This window comes from Etheostoma spectabile, chromosome 8 (genome assembly GCF_008692095.1).
Source record: "Etheostoma spectabile isolate EspeVRDwgs_2016 chromosome 8, UIUC_Espe_1.0, whole genome shotgun sequence".
Classification (NCBI taxonomy): Eukaryota; Metazoa; Chordata; class Actinopteri; order Perciformes; family Percidae; genus Etheostoma; species Etheostoma spectabile.
Window position 1 is genome coordinate 15,825,453 of NC_045740.1, and position 17,326 is coordinate 15,842,778.

Sequence of the window (17,326 nt, forward strand, 5' to 3'; positions counted from 1 at the left end):
CAAAAAAAAAAAAAAAAAGGACTGAAAACGGGTCAAATTTGGCCCGAGGACAACATGAGGGTTAAGTAAATAAAACCCTGAATACTGAGCTTAGCTCTCATATTCCAGTTAATGTTCTGCTTGTTTAACGATTGTTTGGTAAATTGCTCTCCAACACATTTAGAGAGGATCTGAATCGCTATTTTTGTTTTCTCAATTCTTGTCATTTCAGTGCTAGTGACTTTTCCTTTGGCCTGGCTAAAACCTCTTTAGGGGGTCGGCGCCAGAGATTCCTCTATGTCTCTATGTCCTCTATGTCAATGGAAAACCCCTGAGATGATGATGATGATGTTGATGATGTTGTGTTCTTACTTATCAATCCCGTAGACCCAGGCGATGGCCACGTTCTCCAGGACGACCACGATGAGCAGAGGCAAAGTAGCCGAGTAGTCGTCGAACATGGTGACGTAGTAGTTCCCTGAGCGCTGAACAAACAGGAGGCCAATGGAGAAGGCCAGCGCGCAGCATCCCACTGCAGGGGAGGAGCAGCTTGTTAGTTACAGCCCGTACTGACGGATATCTTACAGCAGGGGTCTTCAACGTTTTCCAGGCCAAGGACCCCTAAACTGATGGCGAGAGGACGGCGGGACAACCCCTAATTATATATATTGTATAAATTGTGTTTATCAAACTGGTCCTAATGCCATGTGTGCATTGATGACTGAAAGACATCTCTTCCTCCATTTATCTGTTTACTACAGTGGGTTGAATTCATGTTAATGTGTATTTAAAGACATTTCAATTAGTGGGAAAAAATTGCGGGGGGGGGGGAATATAAAAAAAAAGTCTAATCAACCAAAACTTTCGCGACCCCCATGCAGTACCTCCGCGGACCCCCTAGGGGTCGCGGACCCCCTGTTGAAGACCCCTGTCTTACAGTAACAGTGTTTCCTCTATGTTTGATTTTTTCGGTGGAAAAAAGGAGAGAAAGAAAAAAAGAGACTGGCTCTGTCCAGGGGATAACTAGCCCATGGAGATCGCATGTGTGAGTCCTAACTTATGTTGTCAGTTCATTTAAGCCCGTTGGTGTATTGGTCTATAGATCATGCAAATTTAAATTAAGTTAGCCGGTGATTTTTGTTGTTTGTATTCTTCACCTAAGCTTAATTGCACGTGGCTGTTGGTTTGATAGAATTGAATTATATAATTGTTGAATGTCCTTGCTCAAGTTTTTTTTAAATATTTTTTATTGAAATGCTGAAGTAGTTACACTGCATTTAGATAATGTAATCAATAGTGGGTTTATTGTCATTATTCGCTATATATAATTCCTATGCATTGTGTATGGTAGCCTTTACAATGTTATTTTTTTTTTGCAGAAACACACACAAACAAAAGCACACACACACACACACACACACACACACACACACACACACACACACAACCACACACACACACACACACACACACACACACACACACACACACACACACACACACACACACACACCCACCGGTCCATGTTTGTAACTGTTGCTCGATCTTAATAAAGCATCAAAGAAAGAAATTCTCTCCGTCAGTGTTTTAACAGACACACCTGGGGCCAAGTTGGAAACCAGAAACAGCTACAGTGAAGTTTACAACACAATGCTTTTCTAGTCCTCACTAACATTAATATAATAAATTAAAAATAAATTGGAAAATAGTCAATAGAGATAGATGTAGTCATTTGGGTTTTGTTTCCCTATGAAGAATTTTTTTGTAAAATTTAATTTGTAGACTTGTTGTAGATGTTAAATGCCCTATAGGTCTTCAAAAAAATACAGTTTAACCACAACTGTATGCCAAATAATGTCTCATTGTGTGTGAATAGAGGTAAATAAATATATTTGTTTGACCTGCCCCCGCTGCTAAAAAAAATCCTAAAGGAAACACTGCAATACGTGTCACACTAAAGGTTCACATTCAATGACATTCATACATAGGTTTCAAATTGGAAACCCATTGCTGTACATCTTTATGACCCCCCCCCCCCCCCCCCCCCCCCACACCACACACACACACACACACCCATACACTAACACCCAAACTCAGATGAGAAGAGTAGAGATAAACTGAGCTAAAACAGTATATAAAAGTAGAGCAGGACCAAGTTAAAGCTATTTGAGTCAAAAGACCAGTGGGATGGTCCACATCTGCTCACGCAGCCACGGAGCCATCATTAATCAAACCCGTCATGTTTTCTGTGATCATTTTCTAAAAACTACTCTGCTAATCTTGGGTACTTTATCCCTTTTTGTCTCTGAATGCAGTGTAAAGGTAAGTTGAATGGTAGGTTAGTCTTAGCTTTAGTTCATATCTGTGGAGGGTTTTAGGACTTTGGCATCATAACACTACAATGTACATCAATTATTGTAACCCATCCATCTTTGGAGGAGTTGAAGAGTGTACTTCCTATGTGAGTTGCTTCACATTTCACAGACATCCAGGGATCAAGCTAAACTAAGCCAACCTCAGTCTGCACAGGACGTTTTGCAATCCAATCCCCACTTTTTCAAGATTTCTTAACTTTACTTCCTCCCTAATTCCTGCACCCACGACATTTATTGTGACACAGGGATCACAATTCCTTTACAGAACTCTACAGAATACCTTCAAATTGCAGACTAGGACACAAAAAGCGGTTTGTTTGACTTAATCTAAGTATAAAAAAATAGTACAATCATTAAATTTAAATGTGTTAATTCAAACTATTCTCAAAGCACTCCAGTAACCATTTTAATTCATCTGATCCTCCCAGGAGTTAAAGAAGAGGTACATAGAGGTCTCATTAACCTGTGAGAAATTCCTTGCGGACTTTGAAAGTGTCGACCAGCGGAGTGAGGATGCCCTCGATGGTGCCGAACATGCTGCCCAGGCCGAGGTTAACCAGCATCAAGAAGAACATAACGGACCAGAAGGGCGATGCCGGGAAGTGGGTCATGGCCTCTGTGAAGGCAATGAAGGCCAAGCCTGTGCCTTGGACCGCCTGTTGGGGGGAGAGAAGATATGGCTTGACATCGGTGACTTTTAGAGATTTTATGAACCTTTATGTCTAATTCCCTTGTTTTGTAAGTACAATGAAACCTCGACGCTCATCTGTTTCACATTAAAACCCTCTCAGCAGTTCAGCAGGCATAATCCCTTCCCTTTCCTGAAAAGCTTTTATTGTGAAACAGAAAGCAGAAAGCGTTGGATTTTAATAGTAGCTTAACAACACAAAATGTGAGCAAGGGAGAATTGAGCACATGGCTATGCTGTTGTACTTGTAAAAGAATAGTTTATTTGCTTTTTCCCCCGCTGAGAGTAAGGTGAGAGGATCGATACCACTTGAATGCCTGAACAGTAAAAAATAAAGCTACGGCAGCTCAACTGACTCGACTCTGTTCGGTGTGCTCCGTGTCGTCGTCAGTTGGAGGAGCCGCCGGCTTTGATTTTGGCCGAGTTGACATGTTGAATCGGAGGGCGGGCAGTCAGACTCAATAACCAATCTGATTGGTGGAGTGCTAATCTAGTGTGTCAGAGCCTTTGGCTTACGGTGGCGACAAAACTCCAGGAAGTAACGGCCGACCAAGAAATATAAAAAAACAACAACTTTATAATCACAACATGCAGTTTTTACGCTTTAGTTTTTTGTACAGAACAACTAATGAGCTACAACGTGTTTAGAGCGGTTTCCGACTTCTCATCCAACACTTTACGTTAGCAAAAAAGTTAATTAGTGCATTGCTCAAAATGTTAAACTATTTTAATGATGTGGGTAAAGTACATTATATTAAATTTAGCACATCATCTATTTTCATTACCAAGAAATTATATTGCTTTAACTTTTATGTAGATTATCATGCCATTATTTCCACATATAAACTGTTTAACCTTCCAAATCGGCTTTTAATAATCAGCTCTTATGCTTTTTCCTTTACTTCTGTTTGTAATGTTTTACCACATTTATGCAAGTAAATAAGGGACAAATTTACATTTGACCGAATTCGTAATTTTAGACCATTTTTGTGCCGCTGTGAGGAAAAGCGAGAGGAAAAAGAGATAGCAAAGTTGATGTAAAGTGAGTTAAAAGTGAACAATAAAACAACAAGACACAGTGGCTTTATCGGTTGTCGATACTGCCGGTAAAGTCAACGCCATTACCCCTGAAAAACCATCGGCTTAAACCTTACCACATATGTCGCAACCTGTATAAAAAGAGGGCAGCACAGTGTTTCCATTTCAGCTCAATGTGATAGTCTTCACTGTGTTTTGTTGTCATTTACGGCCACTCTGCTTTCTCTCCTCTCCGTTAATTTTTCCACAGACAGTTCAGAAAGCTCTATTGTCAATAAAGCAAAGAGTAAAAATAAAAATGCTGACAATGCCGAGGGCAGACGCTTGGCAGCACAGTGGTCTCAGCAGCTGAGCAGACAGGGAGCAGAGAGTAACTTGTTATCCTCTCTAATATAACCAGCAGAAGCTGCTCTGTTTAGGCTACAAAACGTGCATGCATGATGAAACTCAACCGTGCAGTTTTGTCTGGATTGAGCTGTAAGCAGAAGGAAGCTCCGCTAGCTGCTAGGTTAATGGGCAACGGTGAACACTATATGGTCCACCTCAGCTCAATGGACTGTCCATCCTCATGTGCAAAACTGAAGTGACGAGCTTCAGTGTTTTTTTCTCCATAAACTCTTAAATGTAGGACAGAAGACAGTTGATGAGGATAACTACATTGTTGTATTATATTTCATATGACACGATATCTGTTCTCCAGTAACTTCCGCGAGCGAAAAGTGAAAAAATAAATAAAAAATATGTGGTGATGATGTCGTCGCTGCGGTAGTGGCACGTGATTATGCGGTTAACCGTCCCAGCCCTAAATAAAACTGACATGTGTTAAGACTTGCACTTTTTGCATGTACCTTGTTGAGCTCGTCCTCAATGCTGCAGGACGCCAGTCCCAGCATGGGGAACTGGTCCTCCTTCACCCCTTTGATGATATCGATCATCTGTTGGTAGTCCTCAGCACTGACGTGAGTGAGGTTGATGTGGTGGGGGATCAGGCTTGGTTCAATGCCATTCCCCAACAACGACACTATCTTGTTGGTGTTTCTAAAAAAAATAAACAGGCAGAAGTTGGTTGGCATTGTTGCGCAAGCATATATGACATCAAAACATCAATTTTGCTGGCTGAAATGATGAATGTCAGCAGATTTTATGACTTCATGTTAAGTTAGTCTCCCATTGCCAGACCTTCCTCCACAGTGCTGCGGAGGGGGGACTGGCTAGTCCACACAGCATTTCAGGATTGAAGAAAAACATGCTTTGGTTTATTGGCATTTAAACCAATCATAATCGTCTTGGACGAAGCTAAGCGCTGGACAGAGCCACGTTGCAAAACAGCCTCAGGAAGGAACTTATTTTGTTGGAACATGTGTACTTGAAGGGTTGTTTTAGCTGTGCAACAGAACTCAGATTGGACAGATAGTCTCACTAGCTGTCTGGATTTACCCTGCAGAGATCTGAGGAGCAGTTAACCACAGTCCTCATAAATCCACCAGAGTATATAATCCAATCACAAGGAAAGGGGAAGGCAATGGACATGGGCTAAAAAGACTTAAAGGCATCCGGCAGAATTTCCAGCGTCACCGGAGCAATCCCGGAAGAAACGTTGTGGATATAGACTACTTTTTTTATTGATCAAATTCTGTTGTTGATCAGCTCTTTGATGGTCTGCAGAAAATGCAGTTGCAGTCTATAAATATGTAAAGGAAAGAGGAAGCTTGTATTACTCACAGTGTGACACATTTGCTGTTCATTATGTTAGCTTTGAAGCCCAGCACTGCAAACACTACCAGGGTGGCCAGCACAGAGGTGAAGAAATTAATAAAAGACACCAAGACGGCATCGAAGTGGCAGTTGTTGTCCCGCTTGTTGTAGCTGGAAAAGGCAATGACGCCGCCGAAGCCGAGGCCCAGGGCGAAGAAGACCTGCGTGGCCGCCTCTCGCCACACCTTGGCCTCCAACATGATCTCCAACTGAAAACACAACACGGGAAGAGTTGGCTTAGTTTGGCAACACAGTCTACATTTAGTAATTTGGTCATCATTGAAGGAATAGGGTTTTATTTGTTTTCTAGATCCCATATCAAAAAAGATTTCCATGTCTCTTTTGATTAAAAGATGTCTATATAATATGTACAAATACTGTTTGTCTAAAAGGTTTGAACACTGATATTTTCTGACACAGGGATTTCTTTGAAGTAATATCACACAAGAAATGCCAAGGGGGTGAGCCATAGGAGCTACGCATTGGGAAGAGTCCCAATGCGTAGCTCCTATGGCGCCATTTTAATGCTACCATGCACTCATCCACCATTAGCATTCCATTGACTCCCTTTGATTTTGGCTCCACTTTGACAGCAAATAACATTACATCTGAAGCCTTTAAAAACCTAAATTGTCCATTGTTTATATTTAAAGAAACACAACAATGTATAAAAGGCTTCATTAACTTGAAACTTACATCATGGCTCCATAGCAAACGTTTTTGTAAAAACATTGGGTTTTTTTTGTGATTGTGTCATAACCACGCGACTTGCTGTTGCATAGTCCACAAATCGCCGTATTGTCAGGAGAAGCACGCAGACAGTTTGGACTTCCATTAGCTGTTTAGGTTCAATTACTACTGTTAACTGGCATTTTAGTTAGCAATATGTAGCCTGTCTCAATGTTATCTCCTTACATTTCTCTTGGCACAGCTACCAGAAGACTTATAACTTTCAGACAGGTTGCTCATGTCACATCTACGTCGTCAAGCTCAGTTGGAAACTGCTCAGTAACGCTCAGCCATCACCGGAAAAGTGCTTCTAACATCCCTCGCTGGTCTCCGCTCAGAGCAACGGGATCTGTTAGTCCATTCTTTAACTATTCCACATGACCAAATAGGATAAAATTAAAAAGAACATCCTGAAGTTAAGGTGCCCCCAAAATCCTAAAGTCCTATTTTTTTATTATGTAATAATAATTACAAACATGTGGTCTGTGTGTGTTCTGTGCTTTACCTGGCAGCATGAAAACACATGCTTGATTCATTTTAAGCTAAACTGAAAAGTTAAAGTGGAAATGTGTCTACTACGCTGCTTTAAAGAGGAATATTGATCCACGATCCATTGTCTCAATTATTTTTGAATAAGTAAAATTAACATTTCTGTTTGTATTTCGCTAGTCTGGCATTGCCAGACCAGTCCACGTAGCATTCCGGGATGGGAGAAAAAGGTGCTGTTTCATTAGCATTTCTTTAAACCAATCACAATCGTCCTGGGCGGGGCCGGACGGAGCAACGGCAACGCCGCCTCTGCAAAAATAGTCTCAGGAATGAACTTGTTTCGGGGGAACACATGTACGTTTAAAAGTTGTTTTAGTCGTGCAACAGAAAACTCAGATTGGACAGGTAGTCTAGCTCGCTGTCTGGATTTACCCTGCAGAGATCTGAGGAGCAGTTAACCACAGTCTTCAGAAATCCACCCATCCAATGGGCATCCGGGCTGAATGAGGGACATCAGGCGGAATTTCTGGCGGCACCGCAGCAATGCTAGAAGTGAAGCGTCGTGGATATAGACTACACTAGGCAGACTCTCAATGTGCCATCTTGCCAAATGACAGTTGGCATCATGACAGTTTCCCTGTTGAAGTTTTCAATTACAAAGGTCTTAGAACGCCCACGCAGCACGACTCTGATGTCCGCAGGTACTGTACGCTGAAGACGGTGGCAGGAAGAGCCGTTTGAAGTCTTAAGATGTCACCCAGGGAGACTGAGCAGACACACGAGACAGACAGACGCTGCTGCTGTGAACAAGCATCTCCGGCTGGTTGGTTACATAAAGCCTCAGTAACTCCTGTTTCCATGGTGACATGATTCCACAGCCTGAGGTGCCATTGGCCTGTTGCGGCAGAGGAGCCAGCCTATTACAGTGCAGATTTAATTTTTGAGTTCAATTCAACACTGGCTGGTGGATAACACAAAAAAAAAGCTTTGATGTACTTTATATTCCGGATCATTAGGGGATAGTAAGTATAAGAAATAATTTAGTAAAGCATGAGCAATTAAGCGATTGGAGACTATTTTGATAATTCCTTTATCATTTGTGATTTCTCAAACAGGAATGACACATTTCTGCTGGTTCCAGCTTTTCAGATGTGAGGATGTGTTGCTTTTCTTTGTTATATATGATAATATATTTAACATCTTTAGGTTTTAAACCATTGGTTGGACTCTGGCTAAATGTAATCGTTTACTTTTTCTGACATTTCATAGACAAAGTTTGATCAATAATGAATATAGGTGGAGCAACAGTTCAGAGATGCGCGGACTTGAAGCATGCATTACCTTGGGTGTGAACATGTGTCGAATCCCGTCCACGGAGCCCTTCAGGAGCAGAGCCCGAACCAGGAAGCAAATCAACACGACGTACGGGAACAAGGAGCTGAAGTACATCACCTGTGAGCAAATAAAACCTCCTGTCAAATGGCATCAAACTTCTGAAGTCAGCCTGTACTTGAACAAAGTCACACTGCATATTTGATGATGTCTTATCCCTCCCCTCTGGCACACTGTGTCTTGGTAGACATGGGACTATCAGAAGCAACGGATGCATAATTCAGTGTAATTAGAGGTGAAATAAGGACAAAATGTGTTTCTAACAATCACAAACGGCAAAAACTGAATTTAAGGTGCATTGAAATTCAGTTTTTTTTTGTTAATGCCAATGAACTAGTTTCATGATAAATGAAATGTTTATCCAGTCTAGTACAGACTTAATTGGACCACTTTTGAGAATACATTATGTCTCGTTCAGTGCCAATTATCATGGGTTTCTAGATTACTGAGTAGCGTTCAGAAATCTTGGCCATGAAATTAAAATAACTGCTGTTCAGTTCCTGTCAGAAAAAACACTTGTCAGACGATGGTGTGTGTGTCTTTAGAAAAGTAAAAATAGTAGTGTGATCTTACTGCCTGACTATCTATGCAGTGTTGATCATGATGATTTAAATATTATATTGTGCAGAAAGGAGAGTTGAACCTAAACAGGTCTGTCTGATGTTAATGACATTGCTTTTGTTTTCATTTTCTCATTTATGTTAAGCATGAGACACATTTTTTAAATTTTTCTTTTGGGTATCTCTGACAATGATATATCTTCAAGTAGCGATGACTACCGTGAAAGTTGAGCAACCAATGTCAGCAGGCCGGTCCCAAGCTAGAACTGGTAGCTGCGGAGTCTTTTCAAGATCCTTTGTCCAATTATTGCGCTAATTAGACAGTGGGCCTCCTGTCTTTTTCCCCCTCTTCTCTGTGTAGACTGGGTGGTACTTAAAGACTGAGAGATCTGACTCAGCTGCAACACAGTGACACGTCCCTTTACAGGACTAGCAGTGGGGATTGGGTGAAGGCCCTTGGAGATGTGGGAGAGTTTGGGGTTGAGTCATAAGCACAGTTAGTATTCAGAGACATTGCGTTTCTTACATGGTGGTCCATGTGAAGCTTTGAAACAGACTGTGTAATGTCTCGTCTTAGAAGGAAAGGGGATCATTTCCCCTAATCAAAAGCAGGAATAATTCATATATTTGAAAGTGATGTGAATTTGAATGATTTCCTCCTAGTGCTTGGAAACAGAAAAAGACTAATTTGTAATCTGTGATTTTCCTAAACGTGAAGTTCCTTTGTGATACTCAAACTCTATGTCTGAGCACAGCACAGATACAAAGTTGATTATATGTTTTCACAATGCATGATGCATCACAGCTTTGAAATGCTTCAAATGTCATAATTGGAATACATTTCTTTGCTTTGTGTTTTACTTACATTTCTTTGCTTTGTGTTTTGCTTTGTGTCAGCCCTTTACTGATTAAACCTCCCGGCGTTGTGGCCTTGGTGAGCACAGAGCCAAACATGCTGCTATTTTGTGTGGAAAGCAGATATTTGGTCCTTTGTAACCTCAGTCTTACGTTCTATCATAAAAGAGACTTTTATTATGGAAGATTAGGTGTCGTGGCAGATAGGATGTGCTTCTTGCAAAGGTCATGTTCTGAGAACTGCACTGTACATAAACTGATACTAAAAGTTTTCCCATGATGACAGACAGACTCAAGATTCTTCGTAATGTGGCGGTGATCTAAAGGATTTTACGTCTAAAAGAAATTATGTTATCTATTTTTTGGCATATAAGTGGTTAATTTCAATGGCGCACAGCAACTTTATAATGCTTGCTTTGGATTTCACCATTTTACCAAATCCATGACACGCCTCTTCTATCCCCCCTTATAAGCCATTAATACCTTCCCCCACTTTTTCTTTGGGCCACACTCCTGACAAAAGAGCGCGTATAACCATGGTAACCAAAATGGCCTGATCCCTTTCACGCCCACCCACACACACACAAATGGGAGAGAAATGCAGATGGCGATAGGGATATTTCTTGGAAATGGCTTTTGTGTACATGGGAGGAGAGAGGGCATTAATATTCTTTTGTACCACACAGCGCTGATTAAACTTCAAAGACACTTCGAGCTGGCCCCATCGAGGGAAAGTTCATGCCCATTTCTACTCCGGCCAACTCAAAAGGCCATCCAGAAACACCAGGTAGTTGGAGGATGACCATTTGGCTCAAACTGAACCACTAGCTTGGGTGGTTCTGTTTGCTTCTTTACAAAAATGAGAGGTTAGGCCTACTTATTATTAACAACCCTTTGTATTTTATATATATATATATATATATATATATATATATATATATATATATATGTATATACACACTGTACAATGAGGACTTGAACATCATTCACGCCAATACAACTTCTCTGATAGAAAAGCATATTGTGGTTATCAGTGACATTTCTTGGCAGGCAGCAGGATGTAGCAGACAGAGGAAATGAGTCTAGTTCTGCAAACCCATTGTTGCACAGGTCAAGATTAAAGCCCCTCTGTTGTTTTGTCTGGGGCTGTTGTGATAAATGTGACGCAAAAGACGAGGGCTCACTGGAACTACACAAACTTCAGACAGGTGTTAGGATAAGACCTGAGCTAAGGACAATGTCTGGATCAAAGGTGGGAAAACTCATTTAGCTGGTGGCAGCCGTGTTTCCCACACCATTACAAAAAAATCTAGAGTTACAGTCTAATAATAGTTACTTTCTGCAAAGCACCTTCATCTTTCTGACTCCATGTTTAATAACCCAAGAAACAAATCCTTAAATCTGCATATTTTTTTGGCCAGAAGGGGGAAATATACAGATATACAGCAACATATACAGTATACCACCAATATACTGCCTAAGGACTGCAGATGTAAATTAAACTAAAGCTAACTCTGGTACAAATGGCAATATTTATGTTTGAAATTGTACATGGTTATGACTAACATGGGAACCTCAACCTTTTTATTCAAAAACCACAATAGTTTGAAACATTTCCAATTGTCTGAAAATACACACTGGAGTTCACTGACTGTCGGCCTTACTTTTTTCCAGACTAGGTTAACATAATGCTCAATAAAACAGATGACCTATAAATCATAATGTATGACTCCTTAAAAAATACTTTTGTTTAATTTCAGTTGATATTTAGCTTTATATTTAGCTTATTTCGTTAAATAGACAAAAGTTGGCATTTGTTTTTGGGGATAACAGCCCGTCAAACTATGGACTTTTGGTCCAGTAGGAAGTTTTTTTAAACTATTGGTGTTTCGCAGTCGGACATAAGGCATGGCACCGCTAATCGCAGACTGACACAGCACCATGAGCGTCCCACTGGAGTCATGTTCCTGGCTACTTGATAAATGTACATTTAATTTACTCTCCTTTTAGCTCTGGTTTGGTCTCCACCCACTCGTGAAAACACAGCTAGGTCTTCAGCAGCTAGATTTTCCACTTTCTTCACCAGCTAGTTGCTAACTTTGTGCTTCTTCTGTTTGGTGTTGCATAAAGTGGCTTTGTCAGAACCTTTGTGTTGGAAGCAGTTGCGTACAGCAGTTGATGAATGCAGCTGAGATTGAGTAGCTTAAATGTACTATAAAACCAAAATAATTAGCAAAAAGAGGCTTTAAAGCTGCAGAGCTGGGTGTTAATTCTCCATGATTTTGGCACTTCCACAAAGACTCATTTCATTAAGTTAAATTCAAATTCTGTAAGGCAAAAAATTGAGATCCTTGAAATATACAGTATTGTATTCATTTTTACTCTACAATTTGTTTTAAGTAACCCAGCCCAAACTTGATGTTAGAAGTGGGGATAAGACCCAAATCAAATGCCTTCCTCATCAAAGCGTATTCCAGAAAGATTAAAAAGTGTGACCATTTTTCCAATTAGCGCAAGCCTGACTGTAACTTTCCAAGTGCACGGCCTAATGCTTGTCATATGATACAATAAAGTGTGGAATGATAAAGATCATCTGTAAAAAGAGAGAAGGACCACGGTAAGTTTGCAAGCAAACGCCAACCTTTAACAAGTGGGCTAATCCTTCCGGATGCTAGTCACGCTACTGTCAGCTTTGCTACACAAAGCTAAAGCAAGCTGAGCCACAAATCTCACACAAGATCACATGAGCTCTCGGGGGTCATATCTGAGACTGCATCATTAGAAACATTTGTCAAGTCCCATTACAGTAGTCACTTAGCAGTGTCTTTATACCAGGCAACAATACAGTTTGCATTCTATAAGCCTCTATGTAAAAGTGAGCTAATCATATGTTAGAGGATTTTCCAAAACACTGGGTGAAAAATGGCCTTTTTGTTTCTGTCACTGTTGCACATTTTCAGGGGTCCAAGAGTTATAATTGTTATAACTAGTTATATAGGCCAAGCTGCCAGGACTGCTGGGCAGCTGTAGTAAGCCTTTTCCTCTGTTCTCCTTCTCTCATGCGCTCACACATGTCACACACAGCTATCAGAGAACCAGATTCTCCTTACCTTCCCAGAAGACTGGATTCCCTTAATCATGGCGAGACAAACAATAGACCAGGCGACCAGCAAGCACACGGTCATCTTCCAGTTGAGTCCTCCACCCACAGAAATGTTGTCAGAGATGTCCAAGGCCTCACGGTACCAGTAGTAGGTGGTAGCCGAGCTCTTCTCACACTCAGGGACCACATCTACGGACAAAACGTAAGAGCTTACAGCCTGTATGTCGTGTACCTCTTATAAAGGAACTGTACTGCCTGTGGATTCCAGAACGAGCACTATAAAAGCCCTCTAATAGGAGTTACAAGTTAATGGTGCCAATGAATTGGTTTAGTAAATCTGGTCTTAATGTGTCTGATTGTTTCTTACGTGTACTGGTCTTGTTCTTGATGAGTGGGCACTCATGCCATGGCAGAGGTTGCTGGAAGGACTGGGAGAAATAGAAGAGGCTCCAGCTGATGATGACATTGTAGTAGAGAGCCACGAAGAAGCACACCTACAGGCAAGAGAGGCGAGTTAACTTCAGACAAGCAAAACCAAAATAAACAGTTATTCTTTACCTTTAGCTGTATACATCATCACGGACCCTACCAACGTGATCCACATATATTCAGTATGTCACTGTGTTGCTGTTTTATTACAACAAGAGGAGACTTTTTTCCATTTTTTGACAAATTTAGACATCCATTTATGACCAATGTACAGTATCATTGTTTAAACAATACATCTTTTCTCATTTTTGTTCTTAAGTTACAATCTCGAAGATCTCCTTTTCATTCTCACGCCACCTAACACACAAGTACGGAGTACCTGAAGGGTCACGCCCAGATTGTTTTTTGGGGACCACTTTTGCGTTATCTCGCAATATGTTATTCGTTCTCTCTCAATATTTTGTCTCCTCTCAATATGTTTTGCGTTAGCCAGTATCACCTCATTGACTTTTACATTGAACTGGGTATTTGGCTGATATACTGCTCAATGGGCATATTCATCCAGTGCTTAAATTCTATAATTAATGTTTGTTATAAAAATGTATGACAAGATAATAGGTGTATAATGTGGCGATGAACCAAAAAAAATTATCAAAGAATCTGCAGCTCCCCTTTGTTTTAACTTCAAACTTACTGTTACTTATATTTAATTATTTACCTAAGCATAATTCTTTAGTATTCTTATTTCAACCATGCTGTTGTCACATCTTCATACTCCTGCTCCTTCTACTTTACTGTATTATGACTCACCACACAGCTGGCAAAGCCAATGCCCCCCAGCCGAGGGCTGATGTAGTTCCACACTCCGATGCTGCCCCTGCGGATCCGCTGTCCCACGGCGAGCTCCAGGAAGAACAGCGGGATGCCAATCAATATCAGCAGAATGAGATAGGGCACCAGGTACGCTCCTGCCAGTCAAAACAATACGCGACAAGTTAAATAAAGCACATGCAAAAAAGGGGAAACTCTTGCATCAGATAACTGTAAAGTGACACCATTTCGGTTCCTGGAAGCAGCTCACAAGCACATGGACACCACACACACACACACACACACACACACACACACACACACACGTCTCTTTCTCTGTCACATGCTATATTGAAACTCACAAACACAGCGGCCCCTTAAACTATATGCTACCTTATGTCCCCTGATGGTCACACATTTGCCCAGAAGCACATAAAAACACACAGCAGCTCTTTAACAGTGTCTTTCTAATTATGCCCCTCACACACACACACACACACACACACACACACACACACACACACACACACACACACACACACACACACACACACACACACACACAACACACACACCAACACACACACACACACACACACACACACACACACACACACACACACACACACAGCTGCTGAGCTACATCTGTCTCCACCTAATACATCCCCCATGGTGTGTGGTGCAATCAAATAATTCTGGAAACCTGGAAATATACTATATAAGTCTAAAATTACCTAAATTACAGTGGGATTACTTTGAGGCACTTTTTAAAGACGGCATTTATCTCTAGAATTAAGGTTTCAGGGTGAATGACTAACATTAAGACAGGCTGTAATAGTGTGGTGCAATAAAATACAGAGTGGCACATCTCTTGTGACAATCAAGGAGTACTTGTGAGCAGTAAGACTGCACATGATGGCTGAAAGAGAAGGGGAGAACCTAAACTCTTTGTTTAGAAGAAATGGCCGGTGGTTAGAGGAGTTCAGTGGCACCAGATTTTTAAATAATGTGCCTTTCATTTTCAAGGTATGCACAACGCTGAGGTTTGTTTTCTTTTTCTCACGTGAAGTTTCTGTGGGCGTGCTGAAGAGACTCAACTACGGAAATCTGTTGGAAACCAATGCATAGTTTGAAAACTACATGGCCACTGGTGGAAAAACCAGGCAATCTTTTCTTAAAAACAAACTTTTTGTAGTTACACGTTTTGGTGCAACAACACTGCTCCTCTGAAAATCCCCTTTTGTGGCTTTTTTCCCCGTCCTCTCACAGGCTAAACACCCCAACACCAAATGTTAACATGGGCGACTTGACACACTTGCTGTGAGCCAGAGGATGACGGCGTCAAAACTTCCGTCATGGGTGTATTGTTTTTTAAGATTAGTTTCATCCCTGTTTTAACAGTGTTTTATTATTTCATCTGGCCGGATGTTCATTCACATCCTTCCCTGAGTCCTGCTGTCCCTCCCAGGTTTGACTAGGTAGGGAGTGGTCACAGACAGGGAAGTAAATGCGTGGGTCTGTTGTTTTAAGCACGTGTGTGTGTGTGTGTGTTTGTGTATGTACAGTATACTAACTTGTTTCTATTATTAAACACATCTAATTCTGGTTCACTGAATACACACAGTTCATCGTGGGAAGAGGCTTTAAACATCAGTCAGCATCACAAACCCTCTGCTTTCCATTGTCTATTATAGCCCTCGACTCCCACTTTCCCTTTCAAGCATTCAAGCACTTTGATGGCACTTTGTGAAAGCAAACAGCCTGATAAGAGTGCATTTCATCTTTTCCTAAAATAGTTTTCTAGTTGTCTTCACTTGCAGATCTCGTACAGTAAAAAAAAAAGCTGGTTTATCCTGTCTAGGCACTGTCCAAATGAGTTTCTTTTCTTCCCCAGCACATGTACAGCGACATGTGACGTGGAAGATTTGCATATCTGTAATAAGAGCAATGAGAAGTGATTTACCGTATCAAATAACTTTAAACACAGCATTGCTTATTAAGTTAATCTATGCTTTAATGGAGGAGAAATTAATGGAGAAACAAAACAAAGGATGACGCCCAAAGGTTTCTGACCACATGTATAATTGAGCAACATTCTTTGTCTTTGTTTCTGAACAAATACGGAAAAGCAGGTGTTGGCTTCAGAGGGTTGTTGAGTAATTCCTAATGCAAGCGCCAGTGTTGACAGAAGGCACATGTGCATAAAAACTTAGAATGGCTACTACACTGCCATGGTGTGCACAAACATTCTAAGGGGCAGGGGTGAAAAATGAAAGAAGGGACACTTCTTCAGCTTGTGACTTTAGAGTTTATAGTTACACCAAAACAAAATGTGGATGTGAAATGACCACTTAAGGCCACAAGACTGTCCTCCGCCCGAAAAACGACCCCGTAAGTCGTTACTTCAAGCAACAGTTACGACCCATATTAACGTTTACAGTGGTGGCGCCCTCTTGTGGCTGAAGTAATTATGACGCGAGCAGAGCAGAAAGTAATGTGACAAACACAAAGATGGGAAAATCCTGGATGAAGGTAAGAATGTTTGCTGATGTTGTAAAATGCAATTAGCCTTTTAGGGTAGTTTAGGATACCGCCATGTAGGTTGCGTGTGAGTCAGACCCTCGTAATGTGGTCGCTCAAAGCATCACTACAGAGATGAGTGCCACTGGGCGGTAGTCATTTGGGCAGGCTGGTCTTGTTTTCTTGGGCATAGGCATGGTGGAGGACTTTTTGAAGCATGTGGGTACGACAGACTGAGCCATTGACAGGTTGACTATCAACCATGAAAACCAGCACTAGTTGGTCAACACACAGTTGGAGGACCCTCCCACTGATACCGTCAGGTCCGGCTGCTCTTTTGGTGTTCACATGCTTGAAAAATTCTTTACTATTTTCTGACATTTGTTGACGATTATAACAATTCGTAGAGAAAATTATCATTGGATCTAGCCCTGTACTCACCACCCAACCACAAAAGGAAATTTACTGTATAGTAAGTAGATAAAAGGCAATGATGTGCGTACACACATCACATCTTGTACCCTCATAAAAATCTGCTCCATTTTAATGTAATTATAGTTTGAACAGAGCTGATTATTTGACAGGATCTAGAGAGAGACCCCCC

The 17,326-nt window shown here is 41.1% G+C and overlaps 1 protein-coding gene and 1 long non-coding RNA gene across 3 annotated transcripts in view; one reads left to right on the forward strand and one right to left on the reverse strand.

Moving 5' to 3' along the window:
- Positions 1-4,109, forward strand: part of LOC116694539 (uncharacterized) — an 8,634-nt gene extending 4,525 nt beyond the window's left edge. Inside the window, exons 2-3 of the long non-coding RNA XR_004333204.1 lie at positions 2,111-2,119; positions 4,097-4,109. This is a non-coding gene — a long non-coding RNA (uncharacterized LOC116694539). The remainder of the gene's footprint in view (positions 1-2,110; positions 2,120-4,096) is intronic.
- Positions 1-17,326, reverse strand: part of slc6a15 (solute carrier family 6 member 15) — a 26,856-nt gene that overhangs the window by 3,937 nt on the left and 5,593 nt on the right. For both annotated transcript variants that reach the window (XM_032524283.1, XM_032524284.1), the window contains exons 3-10: positions 14,203-14,360; positions 13,331-13,457; positions 12,971-13,152; positions 8,395-8,505; positions 5,803-6,044; positions 4,929-5,118; positions 2,818-3,010; positions 352-511 (exon numbers count right to left, since the gene is read on the reverse strand). In XM_032524283.1, the coding sequence (XP_032380174.1) occupies positions 352-511; positions 2,818-3,010; positions 4,929-5,118; positions 5,803-6,044; positions 8,395-8,505; positions 12,971-13,152; positions 13,331-13,457; positions 14,203-14,360 (1,363 nt within the window). The remainder of the gene's footprint in view (positions 1-351; positions 512-2,817; positions 3,011-4,928; positions 5,119-5,802; positions 6,045-8,394; positions 8,506-12,970; positions 13,153-13,330; positions 13,458-14,202; positions 14,361-17,326) is intronic.